The 19,146-nt window shown below is 42.0% G+C and overlaps 1 protein-coding gene across 4 annotated transcripts in view; it reads left to right on the forward strand.

The window, feature by feature from the left end:
* VRK2 (VRK serine/threonine kinase 2) overlaps window positions 1-19,146 on the forward strand; it is a 414,359-nt gene that overhangs the window by 53,615 nt on the left and 341,598 nt on the right. For all 4 annotated transcript variants that reach the window (XM_069234371.1, XM_069234370.1, XM_069234368.1 and 1 more), the window contains exon 6: window positions 9,364-9,466. In XM_069234371.1, the coding sequence (XP_069090472.1) occupies window positions 9,364-9,466 (103 nt within the window). The remainder of the gene's footprint in view (window positions 1-9,363; window positions 9,467-19,146) is intronic.

Raw genomic sequence — 19,146 nt, forward strand, 5'->3', positions numbered from 1 at the left:
TGCTAGATTTTCTGGGATTGATAAGGAGATGGGATTGCCTGTTGTAGACATTATGTGGGTTGGGCTCTTGGGAATAAAATGCCATCCACTTAAACCTTTAGTGGAAAGATTTTCACCATTTGAGGAACCAGATTTAATTATTGAGCATTGTGGAGGGAATGACTTAGGTAGAGTTACTGGTGTTGCTTTATGTTTCAAAATAAAAGAAACATTTGGAAAGTTGTTGCACCTGTAACCCCCGCACCCCCCCAACCTCCCACAGACTTTGAATGTGCAAACATGTGTCAAAGGTTAAAAAAGGAAATGGCCTGACTAGTTTTATCCACAAATAAACAGATTGCTTAATCGCGTCAACAAAGGGATTTCTGCATACGTCTGGGACCATAGCCTGCATAGCCTCTACAACATTAACATTAATTTTGCCTGGAAGTTTTTGAAAGAGATGGAGTATACTTGACAGCAGATTGCAATAGGATTTCCTGAGCAGCCTGTAGAATGGCATCATATTCTAAAACACAAGACTGCACAAAATGAGCAATGAACAAAAAGGATCTTCTTAGAGTCAACTTTTCTTCAAAATGCATTATTATATTTTTAATGAAAACTTTCTCTGCAATTTTTTCAGAACCACGGATCCAGTTCCAACGTAGGACCCCATTTTGCTTCATGATTTTCCTACATCTCCATCTATGGGTCCACTGAGGATCCACAGACACAGATACATTGCAAAAATAAATGTAATGTTTTAATAATCACAAAAGCACTTAGGCACAGTGCCTGGTCTCTGGCCAGGCGCTGCTTCCAATTCTCTGCAGACGTGCAGCCATGCTGCGCAGGGCCTTCAGCCATGGCATAAGGGGTAGGGCCAGGGATCTGTGTATTGTGTGACAAAAGCAGAGTATTCTGAACAGCTTGAAAAAGAACTGTGGAGAGAGAAGACAACCATAACATTTTTCACACTACCAAAGTAGTTTGTCATGGAGCATCAGTTGGAAACCTAGTTTGGGTGTTCATTGTGGACTGTGCACAGATGATGGTGTTCCTGGATGCGGCAGTAAGAAGAGTGCTTGTACTTAAGTAAACTATGAGGTGAACCAATGTAGTAGTGTCGCTATTTTCCTTAACTGGCTGACACAATTAGTTTCCACCATGGCCTTAAACAGGATGGATTCTTTGTGCTTGAGTAATAGGTTAGTGACAATTTGACCCTTCTGTGGCCCAAACACGTCCAAAACAAGGAGACACCCTTTGTCTCTGTGTTTTGTATGCACTAAGGTGAGGACACCTTATGCCAGGCAAATATAAGAAGTAGGACGTCCTGTGTGCTGGGGGATCAGGAACCTCAACGGTGCTGAGGCTCAAGATCATCTCTAATGAGACCTACATGGCTAGAGCATAGAATCTTGCTGTGACCTGGAGCCCCCACCACTTAAAATCCTTCTACAATTTTTGAACCTACACAAACCTACCTATCACACAAAAAAGAAACATGAATCTATTGCCTTCCTTTGAATCAATGACCGCCTTCATAAAATAAACTATCAACCAGAACCTTGTGGCTCCATTATTGCAAACTCCTGACCACTTATGTCAATCGAATTATTCTCATAACAGTCACTACCGTCAATTTTAAGAAATGACTCTAACCTCCATTAGTCATTTCCACAACTCACAGTATTGCTAAATACTGACAACGTTCATAGCTTTTCTAAGTTGCAGTTGTCCATTCCTAACCCCTTTTTCCGTGCTCGTGCATTCCTTATTGTTGACGGCAGTGTGACTCACTCTTCGTTCCGATGGATACTTCTAGCCACAGATTCCTCAATTTTTGAATTTCTCCAGATGCTGATCTAGAACTCTGCTCCATCTTTTTGTCATATTTCACAGATGCTAAAATTGTGTTTTCAGCAATGGAAGGCATGCTATGGAAATACCACTGCAAGAAGCAAAATGTCGGTCACGGCTCCACCTCTGGTGCCTAGGGTCTAGCCACTTTCAAAGTCATGAGTCAAATGCTGCTGAATGCACGTAAAGGCAACCTGGGAGTGAGAGGAGAATATATAGGTCACTGAACATAAAAAAGTGAGGTAACCCATGCACCAAACATTTGACCCTCTGTAGTTGTGGGCCCATTCCCCATCACACAGTAGTCTCTGCAATCTCGTAGCCCAACTTCTGGTAAGAAGAGAGAAGTTGTGGCACAAGAATCAAAGTGTAACTCGTTCCCATCTCACCACTGACACTTTGTGGAGAAGTCACACACTCCAGTGACCTGACTCCGCTACCATTGTCTGACTTAAAGCATGTTTTGAGGCTGCTCCCAACGTGCTCTGAGTTTTCCAGGTTATCGCTGACCCCACAAAAAATGAAGGCCATAAGGGAGACCATGCTGCAGCTTTTCAGAGTGATGCCATGCTCCATCTAGAGCCCAGTGGCGTGCCATCAGATTTTGATTGGCTGGTCGGATCTCAGTACCGACTGACCCTGTTGGGCCTCCATCTAGTTGGAACCAGCACATATTTCTACTCCTGTGCCAGAGTCCCATTGGTTCTAACTGTCCCAGTGCTCAGCCAGTCTCAAGTGGCACTCACTTGATCGAATGTGGGTTGCTGTTTCCAAACCAAAGCTGACGTCAGCCCATGCCTGTCTTATGGCCCAGTATGAGATTGCCAATAACCAGTCCCAAATTTGGAAGAACTGCATCCTCAGTCTCAACACCAGTATTGTTCTACAATGGAAACCTAGTTTGGATCGGATTCTAATGCCATTCAAGTTCTCCAAAATGTTTTGCATGACAAGTATGACGATAAGGAGATGGACAATTTGTTCTCCCCCCTCATTATACTGATGCTGGCTTATTTTTAGATATACAGGATACCTCTGGCCTAGATACTTTCCTGGAAACCCATTTGGACTCCCCAGAAGGGCTGTCCACTGAGGAGTGTGTCTTCTTTGTGATAGTAATCTGCAGAGCAGTGGGAGGGTTGGGCCTATAGCTTCCTTCCTATAGAGACCTGCCTGCTGGGACATTATGAGGACCACCTTCACCCAGACAATGCAAGACAGACGATATACAGCACAAATTGTCTTGAAGGCTGGCTGTACCCTACAGACTGTGAGGGCTTCACCACGAGAACCAATATTGTGGTCATGGGTGGCGGACAACATAGTATTTTTTGGTGACAAGTAGGGGTTCTTTTTGGAGGGTCCTTTAGACAGTTCCAGGCTTTCGTCGAGAAGCAGATTCTGAGCTGAAATTTTTTAAAGATAATGCTGCGATCTGCTATTTAGGTTTTCTGCCTCTTCCCTGTCCATTCCATCAACATGAAAAAAAGTTCAGGGGATACTCCCTGGGCCATGCCCATTTCTGAAGCAACTCTTACAACCCTTACTGCAACCCTTTCAAGGCACAAGAGGTGGTGGCAGATCCCATGGCCATCAAGAGATATAGCTTTCTATTATCCTCCTCCCCTGCTGCATTTGCAGCCAAGCTTCTTTGATTTCCCCCCTCTCACGGTCATATCCGACCAACAAGGAACAGAATACATTTTTGCCTATCTGGCTGTTGTGCTATAAATTCAGAGAAGTATCATCTGCAGATTATTTAACAAGGTTATGCCCTACTGTTCACATCAGTTTCCCACCATATCCAACCTGGTTTACTTCAGACAGAATATAATGCCTCCATCCTTGTGCAGGAAGGGTTGCTATTCTGTTATTTCATATATTACCCACAAATTTGGAGCTCACAGGCTGATTCCAGACCTATGTCATCTGAATACCTTCCTGCGGAAGGACAGGGTCAAGATACTGACTTCGGCCTATGTTCTTACTTTCATGTGTCGATCATGAAGTACCACAGGCTGTTCATACATTTTGTGGTAGGATTCCTTGGACATTTACAAAAGAGATGCCGCTGATTGCTTCCCATCTTTACAAGTAGGGATCTATATATTTTTGTACTGATTCAACTGGCTGCTGACGTCAGGCTGACCACTGGCAGTTATGGCCACCTACAGACAGCGGTCACTCTTTGGTCCCCGGGGTTTTCAGCTGACAAGCTGAAATCCCATCTTCAGCCTACACAGACAATTCTCTTAATAGGAGCCATCCTGAACACAAAGGCATTGAATCCCTTTCCAGTCCTGCAGCACGTTAGCCACATACAGGGAACGATACTGATGTTTCAGCCTCACTCCTGCATTCTGGTGCAAAGTGTTCTGAGACTTCTGGCTTTGTGCATCCTGCTAGTTTCGTGTGCATGATGGCACATGGGTCTTGTAATAGAACCTTTACTTGCACTGGACACAGCACTGGTGGTGCCTTTCCAATAACATCTTCATTTCAAAGAAGGCAGCCTGGAACCTCCAGTGGTGGCTGTTGTACACACCATTACTTGCAGCCTGGTATTCTCACTACCCCATCCAGAGCTCAGAGTAATGATAGTTGTGTCACCTCTAGTTTGGGGCTGATCATTTGGCCGAAGCTTCACCCCAACTTTTGGGAGCTTTGTGCCATTGGTTTGGCTTTGAAAGCCTCTCTCATATCTATCTGGGGAAGGCCTGCCCATAGCCATAATGCACATCATAACCGCTGTGTGGTGCTGGAACAAGCAGGATGGTGTGGAGTCATGGATCTTGTGCCAGGAAGCACGGTGTCTCTGGAAATGTCTGTACCATAACAGCCAATGATTTGACAGTCCTTCTAAATGCCAGGGTGGAGTAGCTCAGCAGACATCAGTTACCGGACCACCAGTGGCATCCTCATCCGAAGATGGCCCAAGGCACTTTCATCTGGAGAGGTGTGCCTTGGTTGGATCTATTCCCCACTGCCCAGAATGCATAGGGTCATAAATATTGCCCTATAAATATTCTGCCATGATGATTACCGGGAAACACATTCTTCCTGTAGTACAATGCAGGTCTCCTGTATGCCTTCCCACCCTTGCATCTCTCATACCTAGAGTTCTGAAGAAGCCCACAAAGGATCTCGCTCAGATCACTGTGATGGTTTCAGATTGGGCCAGCAGAGTTTTGAACCTCCATCTGTTGAGTCTGAGCATTTGCACCCTGTCATAACCCACCTACTTTATCAGGAGCAGATTCTGTCTCAATAACAAGACAGGACCCTGCACCCAAAACACCACAACCTTCATCTCCATGCGTGGCATGAGCAGCACAGACTGAGCAGATTTAATTTACCTGTTGAAGTAGTGAATGTTACTGTGGCAGCTAGGCACCCACCTACCAAATCTGGTTATTGCGTGAGTTTATAATTCAACATTGTGGATTAGTGTGGAGACCGTCTGGCCAAACTCAGATTATTCATTCTATCTCAGGCCAAGCAAGTGTTTATGGTTATTTGTCAACCCTTTCAGGCATTCTACATTTGCTCGATCAACCTTTGTTATTCAAGTCACCATCTATGTGTTTTTACATGCTACCCCCTCAACACACATTTCATTATGCCTCAATGGGACCTTTAATTTAGTCCTTACCTTCTGAATGTGTATGTCCTTCAAGCACATGCCCAACTGTTTTCTGAGATTATTGACCATCAAGATAGTATTTCTCATTGCAGTTTCGTTTGCATTATGTAAATGAGCTGTAGGCACAGTCAGCACAACCTCCATACACCATATTTTTGCCTGATAAGTTGATGCTGCAAACATGTGCTTACTTTTTGCCCAAAGTGTGGGACAGTCCATCACTCTGCCTGCTCTTTTTCCTACTCTTCACCACTCTAAGGAGTTGGGAAGGTTTCGTCTGGATCCAAAAAGAGATCTTTGCTCTTACGTTGTACCCACAAAAGGGCACAGGATGGATGAGCTTTATATTGTCTTCGCTGGTGCTAAGCGAAAAGAGGAGGTACTGCTTTGGCATCTATTCAAAAGATGGGCAGTCTGCGGTTAGAAGTATCCATCAGAAGAACAAGTTACTTAAACTGTGGGAAGACTCTTTCTGGTGGACACTCTGTTTAACTGCATATTTTTCGCTACCCTCTCTCGCCTATGTTCTGTGGAGTAGACGTTTAGGGTTCTAAAGAGACCACAAGTTAGATTTTGCATACTACTGTTGTTCTATTTTTGTCACAGGTATTCTGTGTCTGGCACAGAAGAGTTCAAAGTAAACTGAACTTGTCACACAGGGGTGATACCTATGTACAGCTCAGCACGATCACCTCCAGATGCAAAGCAAAGTCACTGCAGAGTGTGATGGTGCCACCTGCTGGAGAGCAGGAGCAATTGCGATATTAAAGTTTGCTGAACTAGTCTGGTGCCTGCGGAAATTCAAATGGCATGGAATATGCTGTTAGAGTATCCGATGAAGACTCCAAAGTTATCTGTTCTCTTTGCATAGAGACTTGTGATTGAACAGTTGGGCAGCAAACCCACAATGTTATAGTTCTTCAGTGAGGTATGTAAAGAAAATGGTGCATTACACATACTGTCTCTTCTCCCACACCTCTATAGCAATGCCGCACCTACTTGCTGCAAATGACTTGACACAACAAAAGCAGAGAGCGCAGGTGACTACAAGCATCTTACACAACTATTCCCACACAGGAAAGTCTACAGCAATAAACTCCGCCAAACAAACATACAGACCCACCTGTAATAACTCCGGACTGTTTAAGCATGACATTTGGCTTGATACAAATGCTAAATAACCTCTCTTGATTAGCTCTTGCAGCACCTTTCATGTTGTAAGGAAGGGACGGAATTCTGCAGCAGAGTTCACGAGGAGGCCTAGAGCATAATGGGGCTCGTTGTGGCTGGGCAGAGAGGACTCATGATTGAGTTAGGAGGTATAGCAGAACAAAGAAGACACCAAAGTGCAGTTTGTGGTGCATAGGAAGGTAAGGTAGTTTTTTGCCAACAAGCAAATCTCTAAGAAAGGATCTGATTCACAACACAAGAAAATCTGGTCGGGGGGGGCCTTGAAACGCTTATCCTAATTAAGATCCTCACTAACAGCTTTTTTTTTTTTTTAACCTTTAAAAAACCCTACATGATCTACTCCAGTTTGTGAGAGGCGTCTAGAACAGATAACAAGCATTTGCAATGCAACGGGTCTCGCATTTCTCCGAGTTAGAGCTATTAGCAGTGGTGAACTCCCAACCAGACTTTTCTTGCCACATTAAATGTAAAAAAAGAGCGCGATCGCGCTGCTACAGTTCACTCGTAGTGAAACCTATGGGCAAAAGTGCAATTATCTACGTAACCGGCAAAAGTGCAATTGACTATGTAACAGGGTTGATGTCATGGAAAGCTCTCGACTTCTGCCAAGCGAGATCATGCTGCGAAAAAAGATTAAAAGTAGTCCACAAACCGGATGGAAAACAGCGAGCTTTGCATGTTTTCAGTACTTGCCTGCTGCGCTCGAGGAGGGCTAACAACCGGAAAAGGCAAGACGTATGCATGCCTTCCCCTAATGAAAGCAAGCAGATTTTAACAGGCAAGCCCACGAACCAATGAAAGACACTGACGTGACATGGACGGGGCTTCGAGCCCTTTTCTAACTACTAGAGCGTATCTCAAGCGAAACTCATGCGATGCAGGCTCAACCCTAAAAACTGACTTCGCTGCATTGCTGCACCACACAGTCCTCGGAGAAACACTAATTGTTGAGAGCACCCGACATAAATCCAGTCCCATTATCACTGACATTAATCAGCTACAATTTCTGTATAAGAGCACTACGCTCTTGAGGACACCCGATGTAAAAAGAGTATTATAAACATGCAGGAGGGAGGTGTGACTAAAATATTTTGGTAGCGTCCTCAGCTGGGTCACACTCCCTTGTACAGTCCTGAAGAGGCCTGAAATTGATTGGTCGAAATGAGTTGATTATTGTTGATTACACACCAGGATCGTGTGTGTCTGCGGTTTTAAAGATGTGTATTCTGATTTAATACAAACATTCACAAATAAACTACTTATGTTTGGCAACATTGAGGGAAGTGTCTGGATGGATTAACAACTTTGATAAATGTGTTGGCAAATGAGGACATGATTCAATAATAATTCAAATATTAAATGTGGGCATCCATCTCGCTAGGGTTATTGTCTTTTTGTTTTCCATCCTGTGGGTGGAGCGTGAAGAAGGTCTGGTAGCAGAAGTTCTTGCTTCCTAACTGGAAGAAAACAAGTGGAGCAATGGCAACATGTCAGTTGCACTGCTTGCCACTGTGGAATTTATCATCTTTGGCTGCAAGCCACATACGCTGCTTTGGAGGAAGGATGCAGTTGTTTTTGCACTGTAACGAGGGTCAAGCAAAAACCTACATTTTGCTTTGAACCTGTCCTGAGTTATGGGAATCTCTTGTAACAGGAAACTGAACTGAGTTCTGAAAAACATGCTTGAACAGTTTACTGAGGCAGTAATACTGCATAACACTTTTTGTACAAGTTAGGACAGTGATAATATTCATCTTCGCAGCATAGGAATCATGTACCATGACTGGCATCACCTTGGCAGTTTCCCTCGATCTCTGCATAGTGGCATGGACACTTTATAGTTTTATACTTGGGGAAACCCTTTCTTCATTTAAGATTCCAGGCTTGCCCTGCTGCTGAGTTTCAGTTTTAATACAGTGTAAGTCCTAATGTTAAACTTTTGGCCAGGTGAGACCACCAGTTTTTACTCCACCTCACCCACTTGCGTTTTGACCCTAAAGAGTGCCTGGGTCCCCTTTTACTACTTTAACATGGGATTTTTAATTACCAGCTGCTTTAATTAACCGGTTTCCATTCTTGTTATAACATTTGATCCCTACTTCTGTTTTTTTAATTGTTTGTGGTAGTTTACTCATTACTTTCTTTTCTTTTTAACTAGTTTGTATCATTTAAGTTTTTTACTTTTTTTAACCTACGTTATTGTTTTGGCTACTTGTTGCAAATTTGCACCGAATATAATGGTGTTTTTGACGTGCTACCGAGGGAGAGCTAGGGTTGCCTCGAAGATCCCCTTTACTTTTAGGGGTCAAATTATTTGGTGCTTTACTTGATTAGTGAGGTTCAAAAGCACGATTCTTTATGGTGTCGTGGAGCTATGGCTCCTCCTCTGCTGGTGTCATGGAGTGCAGATAACGTTTAAGTGCCTTACAAGAATGCTCATGATGGATAAAAAGGCGGATTTTTGTGTGTAGTACATTTCATTGAAAAGCAGTAAGATGAGAAAAAGAATCTCTAAGATATCTGTCTGAGTGACAGCAGAACATCTAGACCTCAATATTGCATATTTTGGCATTGTGTTAACTTAGTCACAGCTTGCACCGACATTGTTGCTTTTATAGCTGAAAAAACAGATTTCCTGTAGAAAAATATTTTATAAAATTAATTTTATGTTGTTTGTTTTTCAGTTACAGATTTATGGTCATCGATCGACTGGGTAGTGATTTTCAAACGATTCTTGCACAAAACAAATTACCAAAAGAAACAATTCTGCAGATTGGCATTCATGTGGTAGGTGTGGAGAGTGTGCAGAAGAATGTACTTTTATCGAGCATGTTTACTTAAACTTGGATGTATTTTAATGACAATTTAATTGAGATTTTGTCTGAAGTATTGGTCTGTAATGATTCCTTCTCTTAAAAGCAGAATCTTGTTGACGATTACTTTGAATGACTGCTGCCCTGTAGCCAATATGCGAACAGGATAGAGGGAAAGTTTATGGGCGTTAATTAGTTGTAAACTCCTTCGTTCTCATTCTTGAAACGTTGAGGGGTGAGGGTGTGACAGCTCAGTGGGATCCCACTTCCCTGTTTGCACATGTGCACCGGGGTCCTTCTGTTCGTGTTATCCTTGGGTTTTGTAAGGGAATAATGGATAGAGACATTCTGTACTGATAGGAGAAGGCCAAATAGATGCTTAATTCATTTATTTCCTCCACCAGCAGGCTTTGGACATTTCAATATCCCCTAATACAAGCACTGTAGGTGTTTACGGATATGTTTTTTACATTGTAAATTTAAACAAAGAGGGAGGTCCACACCAGCATTTTTCCTAGCAAAAGTGTAAATGTCGCAAATGACCCTCGTGAAGACAAGTTCTCCTAAACCTCAGGCGTTGTTGCCAGTTTAATCTACGGTTAAGCGCCATGGCCAGATGTAAGAGGTTGCTATTTTGCAGAATGTGCTCATCAGTCATAATAGGCTTAGTCTTGTTTAACTTCTCCTAAATGAATATTATTGCGTCATTACATTCATCATGTTCAGTTTGGTACATTGTGGTCTTTTACCGCCGCCTGAAACATTTAGACATCTAATTTACCCCACCCTAGTCAGGTCCTCTTTATTGTCTTCTGTTCGGGAATAGCCTTAAGAACTTTATGCCCATTCAGCCTTGTCTGTATACAATTTTGCAGCCTAATCTAGCAGTCTCAACACCAAAGGCCTTATTGGGCATGTCCTCGCCATGAAGCCTTCTAACATATAAATGAGACTGGAATCCATACCACTAGAAAATCATACCTGCATGTCACCAAATGTCTTCTTAAGCACTTTAGACCCTATTGTGTCGCTCACATTCATTCATGAACTATTCAGCGTTGGACTGTTTGGATTTCTAGATTCGGACTTTTGCATACATGTGGTTATCAGCAATTGAAATTTCAGACAACTCATATTTTCTCATGTCTTCCCAGCTCCCTGGTTTTATCCCCAGTGTTATCAGACTCTGCCTTTCTGGTGTTGTGAACCCCAATATTTCCTTTATTGCTTCCTGGACTTCTTTCCTGCCCACTAATATGGAGACATGACCACCAAACCTGCATCAGCCTGACCTTCTCTCCACAGTTCCTCCAAAATCTGTCAGTCGTTGCTGGGTACATTATATGAAATCTAACAGGCATTAGATATTATTGGGTCTTCATTTTTGTAGGCAATTCCCTCTATGAGACTTCTTTGTTAAATTTGTTGTCATTCTCCTGATAACATTTCCCACCCTTTTGCTGAGATTGCTCCCATATTTCCCACCTCCTCATATGTAGTCATTTAGTTTCATTCAGTAGCATGGGTTGAGTTTGTAAAGACCTGACAATAATTCCACCCATCGTTGTGAGTGCAAATGTTTTGGTCTGACTGTTGTATTTTGAGTTGATGGCCCATTGGCTGACTTATAACAGAAGTGTGCTAGCTCTTACATCCTGAAACCGGATTTAAACTCTTGGAAGGATCTGAGTTTAGCATCTGGGTACAGATCCAGTACCATGCAGCAACCTTTTTCCATTTCTGAAATGGTCTACCATTCAGCACCAGGGAGTTGTAATGTAGTGTAGTGGAGAGGGAACATTATAAAGCTACTAAGTATCAACTGAGTTGCATGTGTCCAGTAAAGTGCTAGTCACTTGGCTATAGTAGAGAGTCTGGGTTCTGTTTCTTCTTGTGGATACATATCGAGCCAAATGCGCTCTTCCCACTAGGGAGCAATCCATTTTTTCCCAGTATTTGCCTGATAATTGTTGCAACCATTTCCTTTGATCTTTATTTGCGCTGCTCCTTAATAATCTCTAACCAATGAAAATCCCAGGTCTGCTCCACCCTGATATTCATGAGAATGTTTTATAGAATTTCCCAGCATACTTGTGAGGACCTTGAGCTTCCAACGTATCTATTGTCTATCGAAGTATCCAGTTTTTCTCTGTTACTGAGGTGGGGGGTGGCACTGGGACACCCACAAAAATGTATGAAACAAAAAAAAATGAATGACTACATCTGCTAATTTAGTACTCACTGCTCCGGCAAGGAGATTCCCATAAAGCCATTGGGCTTTTTTTTAATAACTACTTTCTTGCTGGTGGTGCCTTTAATAGAGGCAGGGGACCACCAAACATTTTTTAATGTTGTTGAGGGGGAGGAGCTGCAGGAAACGCAGCATCCCCCAGCAACATTAATACAAAAACAGTGAGTCTCCAGTGTTAGTAAATCCATGACTCCAGGGAACTTATCATACTTTTCAAAAACACTTTTGGCTGGACCTTTATTATCTTCAGCTGGAGTGGTAGGACCTCTTGGGGTTGGTTTGATGATTACATGTTGTGGGCTGAAATATTCTAAAAGAAAGACTCTGAGATATTGATTTTGTTATGTTTTCATAAGAAAAGAAAATCAACAAGTCTTTCTTTTAACATGTTTCAATCCACAAAATGCAATCATAAAAACAGTGTAAAAACAGATTAAGTGACATGTTGATTGTGCCCAACCTTGCACTGCCATTTACGTTAAAATAAAAACCCTTATAACTTCACTGTAAAAAGTTAAAATGACTATAAATCGTGCCCTCGCTATGCACTGCTAATTTCTTCCCATATCACATTACTCATGACATGTTCTATGACGTTTTTGATAACATCACTGCAACATCTGAAATGACATCTTAGATGATAGTGTGCATGGTGGGGGTGCGAGTTATAGTTACTTTAGGGCAGTGGTTCCCAACCTGTGGTCCGGGGACCCCTTGGGGGTCCGTGAAGCCTCTTCAGGGGGTCCGCGACTGCTTAGAAAATTAAATAATATTACCAGATTAGGTCCCCGCCTTTCAATAATGACTCAGTGGGGGGGTCCCTGGACTCCAAAAAAGATTCAGTGAGGGTCCCCGGGCTCCAGTAATGATAAAGTGGGGGTCCACAGAAGGCAAAAGGTTGGGAACCACTGCTTTAGGGCATGAATTATAGTTACTTGCAATACCTGTAACTAGTGAATTTCAGTGGTTTTGTTTGTTTAAATGGTAATTTTAACTAACATTTTTTTACCTAACTATATTGTTCCATGAATCTTTGTTTTTTTTTTGGTGGAATTGCTTTTTTTTTTTTTTTAATAAAAAATAGGATATCATTTCAATTTTGAACATGACTTTAACCTTTTTTTTAAGTGAAAATTTATATATGCAAATCCCAAATATGTTTTTGTTTTGCGTGCATAAAACCACTAAAATTTGCCATTTATGGTTAGGAATGAACTTCACACAAGCCATGCTTATATCTCAAAATCTGCTGATAGACATAAACCAAACTAGGCCTTCTGAGTGAAGTTCTTCTTTCACACCAAATATGTGAAAATCCAGTCACCCATTCGGGCTGTAGATGTGTGCAAAATTTCCTGTATGATTTGAAATGTGAATTCCCATGTTTATTTCTGGTGGGTGGACCTTGAAATTATTGTATGATTCTCGTTATTGGAATGAGACTGCTTGATTCGGGGCGGCAGCACCACCGTTTGTGGGTGACTAAGTCTGTCCCACACCGTCTTGGCAGCTGCCAGCCCAACCCTTACAGCTAGGTAGCAGCACCTCATCCAAACATAGAAAGAAAAGGTGATTTGTGGCAGCCTGGCTCTTGACACTCAGTGACTTCTCAGGAGAAGTCGTGGTTCACAAATCTCACCCCCTTCTCTCATTAGCAAAGGTCTCATACACACACGTAGGCCAAAGAAAAGATGCAGGAAGGTTTTCAATACATTTATTGAAAAGACTGCAATCTACGATAAAATATATGAGCTGCAATTATTAGGGAAATTAGATAAAACAGGGTTACGATTGTTGTGACTAGCAAGAAGAAAATAATCCCAGCATGTTGAAATAACCTATATGTATGTGAATTCTACCTAACTACTAAGCGAGAGCATAGCGGTGATAGCTCAATCTGTCTGTACTTAGTCCATGAGAGGAGCACCCATCCCCATTACCTGGAAGATAGGGATCCGCCTGCCGTCTCCTTGGCAGGTTGTAGAGACATGACTGAAGTCAGCAGTGAAGTGGCATGCAGCGTTGATGGATATCCTGGCTGGAATTACCTTCATGTTTTCCCTTGGCCTATACAGTGTTTGTATGAGAAACATATTTCTGTTCTGTGAAATAAGCCTGGGATGGGCATGTGCCTAGGTGTCGGACTGTTTGCCTGCTCTTGTGGCGACAAGGCTAGCTAGTTTATCATTTACTGTTCTTGTCAGCCTTGCACAGAGGCACATGGTGAAATGTTATGCACAGAAATAAAACATTCGCAGAATCACAGCTAATTAGAAACAAAAACATCCCCACTGAAAAGCAGGCTAACAAAAAGTTAATAAAACTGAATAAATGAAAACAGAGCACAAATGTAGGTGAAAGGGCACAGACCGCAGGCCTAAGTTAAGATAAAATGTGTGCCCAAGTAAAATGAACCCACAACAATATAACTTGCCATGCCCAAACATAGCTAACTGAGTAAGTAAATTGCCAAACTTCATGCAGCTAGTCCATGGGATTAAAATGTTGTAGGCAAATATAAAACATCCTTTTCAATAGAAATACAGTCTGAAAAAGAACTACACAATGGCTGTCATCACTGTGTGTAATACAGTGGTTCCCAACCTGTGGTTCGGGGACCCTTGGGTGTCCGTCAAGCCTCCTCAAGGGGTCCGGGACGGCTTAGAAAATTAAATAATATTTACAGATTATGTCCCCAGCTTTCAGTAATGAATCTGCAGGGGGTCCCTGGATCCCAGTAATGATTCAGTGGGCGTCCCTAGGTTCCAGTGAAATAAAGTGGGGGTTCACAGAAGTCAAACAATTGGGAACCACTGGTGTTTTTCTATATATATATATATATATATATATATATATTGACAAGAGGGTACAAGGCTTGATTAATAACACGAGCACAGACCCTTGTGAGTAAGACGAGACATAAGGAAGAAGATGGAGAGGAAATGATTAGACTCATTTTGACATATAGCAAAGCAAATCGACAAATATTGAATATTTTGAATAAACAATGGCACTTGATTAAGAGAGATCTGGATATTAGACAACGAGTCAGAGCGCGACTAAATGTTACCAGTAGAAAAGTACCATCTTTAAAGGACCAATTGGTGAGAAGCCATTTTGAATTGCTGATAGTATCCAATTGGTTAACAGACTTTAACAAAGGCTTTGTCCGTTGTAACAAAAGTAAGGCATGCAAAATTGGTTGCAATAGAAATAAGATTCTGGACTTTCGGGGGAAAGAAATCGCTATTTTGGACAGAATAACATGTGACACCACATTTGTAGTATATGTAATAGAGTGCCTCTGTGGGTTCAAATATGTGGGAGCACCATCTGTCCATTAAGGAAACGAATACTTGAACATATTAGGGTAGTACAGAATGATGACACCAATTACACCATGACTAAACATTTGAAAAATCACAATGGGGCTGATTGGTTACAAATGAGATTTTTTGGTATTGCAACAATAAAAAAACATGAGAGAGGGGGAGATGGAGTTCAACAATTGAGACGTTTGGAATCAAGGTTTATTATTAGGTTAAAAACTAAGATCCCATATGGGATCAATGGTGATGAAGAACTATACTGTCATTTATAGAGAATAGTAGATATAATGTACAGCAAAGACGACACATTAGGATAACAAAAGATATGTCCCACACAGTAATCCTAGGGAGGAGGTATATTAGTATAAGTGCTATACTTGTAAGTTGCCGAGTAGATGTGGGTACTAGACCCTAAGATAAAGAGTAGGCCCGCCGATCATGAAAAATGGGACTGTGCCAAAAACAACAGGTTAAAATGTCAAAATTGTTAGAGACATCCTTGGAAAAGATAAAAATGGCTCCTTTTCCTTAAGTTTCAAAACAGTGCAATCGGCTGATATAGTTGATTAATGATGCATGTCAAGGTCGCTTTTTTATGTCACATGTTTTCAGTGCAAGCATTGAAATTTATTCACATTTTTGGTGGTTTGTTATATTATTTGAAAATGTTCTATGAAATTTTTGTTATTACATATCCCAGAAGGCCACATAATGGCATAAGGTGGGAGAGAGTATAAAACTGAAAGAAACGGATCACTCATTAACCGTGATCAAGACCTTGTGGGTTGAAACGCATCGGTGTCGGGTGTATTTAATTCATGCCACATTAAAAAAGAACATCTGAGATCCTGTGAGTGCTGTATTTGGCTTTTTGTCAGTTTGCTGAAGAATGAATACAGGGAATCGGCCCTTCTCTGACGCGGGCACCAGCTGACGAGCGCGCAGAGAAGGGACCATTCTGGGAATTATATAATATATATATATATATATATATTTATATATATGTGTGTGTGTGTGTGTGTTTTTTCCTTTTTTCATACAGTGTGTTGGAGACCGTGGTTGTATGTTAGCATTTGGATCGTCGTGAAGCCATTTTAGTGATGTCTGCGGGCACGTTATTTAGCAACTAGGCCTGCTGTTTGTGCCCTTTAGCCTAGTAATGTTTCTTTTTATTCTTTTAGAAAGGATAACATTTGGGATGTTTTATTTTCCTTTATCTTGCTGTCCTTTCACTTAAAAAAGCAGTTACATTTCTTAGCACAACATTCTTTCATTCTGTGCTTTCTTCAAGGCTGCACAAGTGGTACACCATGTCTCTAACATTTTACAGAAACATACGTATTTTTTCATGGGGACACATTTCTCAAAACACTACGTTTTTTCATTATAAAAACCTCTCTCTGTCTCCTGCGCGTTAGAGGGAGGTTTCAGACAGATGACTGCTACTAAATGCTGTCTCACTTTGTTACAGCTGCTTGCTGAGACTACCGGTTCCCTGGCCTATCTGGGTATGGTGTCTTTATAGATGACAGGTTCCTTCACTACTGTCATTCTTGAGTATGGGGGATGATGTCTTCCTGGGTGGTCCTGAAGGGAATATTAGGGCTTATCCTGCTGTGCTCTAACACAGAACATTAGTGGCGCAGGTAGGAATCACACATCCTCTATAGTGACAGTATGGTGGGACTTTTCTTGAGTTTCGCTTTTCTTGTCACCATTCTGCTTCTAGTATTTTTTCATTTTTCATTGCAGTTCATATTATTTTATCTAGGAAGCAGTTGATTCAAAAAATCTTATTGAACTATTCCCTGCTTCTGCTTGTCTTTGCATGTGTGAGACAAATGTGACTGAGAGAAAAGGATGAGATCTGATCCACCACGATTTCTCTGAGAAGTCACAATAGCAGGTGTCCGGATGCCAAAAATCACCCTAGCTCTTGGGCATAGGTGAGACGCCTCTGACTGGCTGGAAATGGATTAGGCCCACAGTTGTCACACCATGTTCCCCACAATTCAGGAGATGCTGTCGCCGAAATCCACCAGCCTCATTAGTATAATGAGAGCCAACGTGACAGTATGGAGTGTGGAACACTATGGTTCGTTGCTGGGGTTGAGCGCAGGGTGGTTGTCCTTGTTGCTGCATGGAGCAGAGTCTACCTTTGTGCACTTGCCTAGTGGCATGTGACATGGGGAGTTTTTGGTTGGGTGTTCTTTCCTGTCTTCTGTGCAGTGTTATTTCTTTGGGATTTGTTCTTTCGCTGATCAGTCTTTCTCTGCTGGTGTTGAACGGTTTTGGTGGCCTTAGATGCAGCTGTTCATAGTGGCTGTGGGACATGACACAATGTCTTTCGTCACGATTGTTTTTGAGGATGTTTTAACTTCTTGGTGCTGCGGTTTTTGCCGGGATGGCACATGTCCTTTTGTGCGTGGGTTGAGAGGGGTGATAGTCTTTGGGCTGGGGGATTGATGTTTAAAAATGTGTTGTTTCTTGGATTTTCAGCCTGGGGGGGCAGTCTTTTGAGCACTGTGGCAGGGTGGGGCATGTGCTGGCTCTGCCTGCCTGGTGTGGATGAGGGGCTGGATGTTTGTCTGGACCATGGGAGTGGTGAAAGGAGAATTGGGCATGGAGGCATTTGTGTTCTCGGTTGGCTTTTTCCTGTGTGCTGGAATGTGACAGAGTTTGTGGTTTGCTCAGGGATTGAGTGGCAACCATGTGATTTGGAAGACCTAACACTCAATTACAAACCAAACTTTATTTTGAGGAGTAGTTGGCCCAAACCCCCTGTGGGTGTCAGTAATATCTTCAGCGGAGTAAATAGTGCAATGGGAAGAGAGCGAGAAGGCTGGGCCTTAGTGAACTTTTCATACAATCTGCAGAGCTGGATACATATATTGCTGTAAATACTTGGCACTTTTTAATATTTTCTAAGAATGTACTTGGCATGTTGCTTGTCCACATTTAGAAAGTGATAAACAGTGTCCTGACTCTTCTACAAAGAGGAAACGCTTCACTACTTTCCTGAAGCTCGGTATGGTAGGGTTCTGTGTCTTTTATCTTAGCTCGTAAAACATTCCATGCCCATGGATCAGTCACAGAGAATCTTAGTTCTCCTTTCTACTTTTAGATGCTCTCAATGATCTTTAATTATCTGATACGAGTGTTATGGCGGGGGGCATTAACTAGAAGATAATGGGGTGATGCTTTTTTATGTATTTCTGTCTGGGGCACATGACTTTAGGTAATTTACCTTTCTACTCGTAGACAATGAAGGATCCGGAGTCCCTCTGAGATGCTGACTTTTTTTCCCTCATTTGTAGTGATTCAAGATGCAGCATGTAGCCGAACTCTTTTGTATAGTCTGCAATTCAAAACACTGGCATAAGCTTTCTTTAGAAACACAAGTATTCCGTGATGAGCTTTGCTTATATGTGGAATGATTAATTTTAGCCATCTGAGGGAATACAATTGTAATCTGATTACCAATAGAATATGTGCATTAGAACAAACGTCCTGCAGTGTTGCATAAGTTTTCTGTGTGGTGTACCCTTTACGGTGCTACTTGTGATATACTTGTTATGTGTGCAGAGAAACCTTGCACTGCTGCTGCCATCTTGTACTGGTCTTTGTGATGAGGAATCTCATACTGCTCTTTTCCTTACCTCTGTTGTGTGTTAGTGAAGCTTTATAAAACTTTCACCACTCAGAAGTAAAAACTATTTGATTTAAGTGCTTAGGAGAACAGCCTTGGTTCTGGCATCGCTAAATAGTGACGCAGTGAACTAAAGGTGCTTTACCTTTGGGAAAAAACAATCCAAATTACCTCTAGCAGCTCGTTCTGAATTGCAAGGATGAATGGGCGCAAAAGGAACGTCTCACATTGCTTTGATATTGGCAATAATATTATAAATGGTTTGTGACTGCAGTTCATTGTAAAGTATCAGCTTTGATTTGGAGTGGTAACTGATTCACAGAGGGAAAGTTGTCCCATTGGATAACTTCGTGCTTGGGAATTATGTTGTGCAACCACGAAGAAGCAGACAGCCTGCACACGCCCAATGTCTTCTTAAAACAGAA

The sequence above is a fragment of the Pleurodeles waltl genome, chromosome 5 (assembly GCF_031143425.1).
Source record: "Pleurodeles waltl isolate 20211129_DDA chromosome 5, aPleWal1.hap1.20221129, whole genome shotgun sequence".
Taxonomy (NCBI): domain Eukaryota; kingdom Metazoa; phylum Chordata; class Amphibia; order Caudata; family Salamandridae; genus Pleurodeles; species Pleurodeles waltl.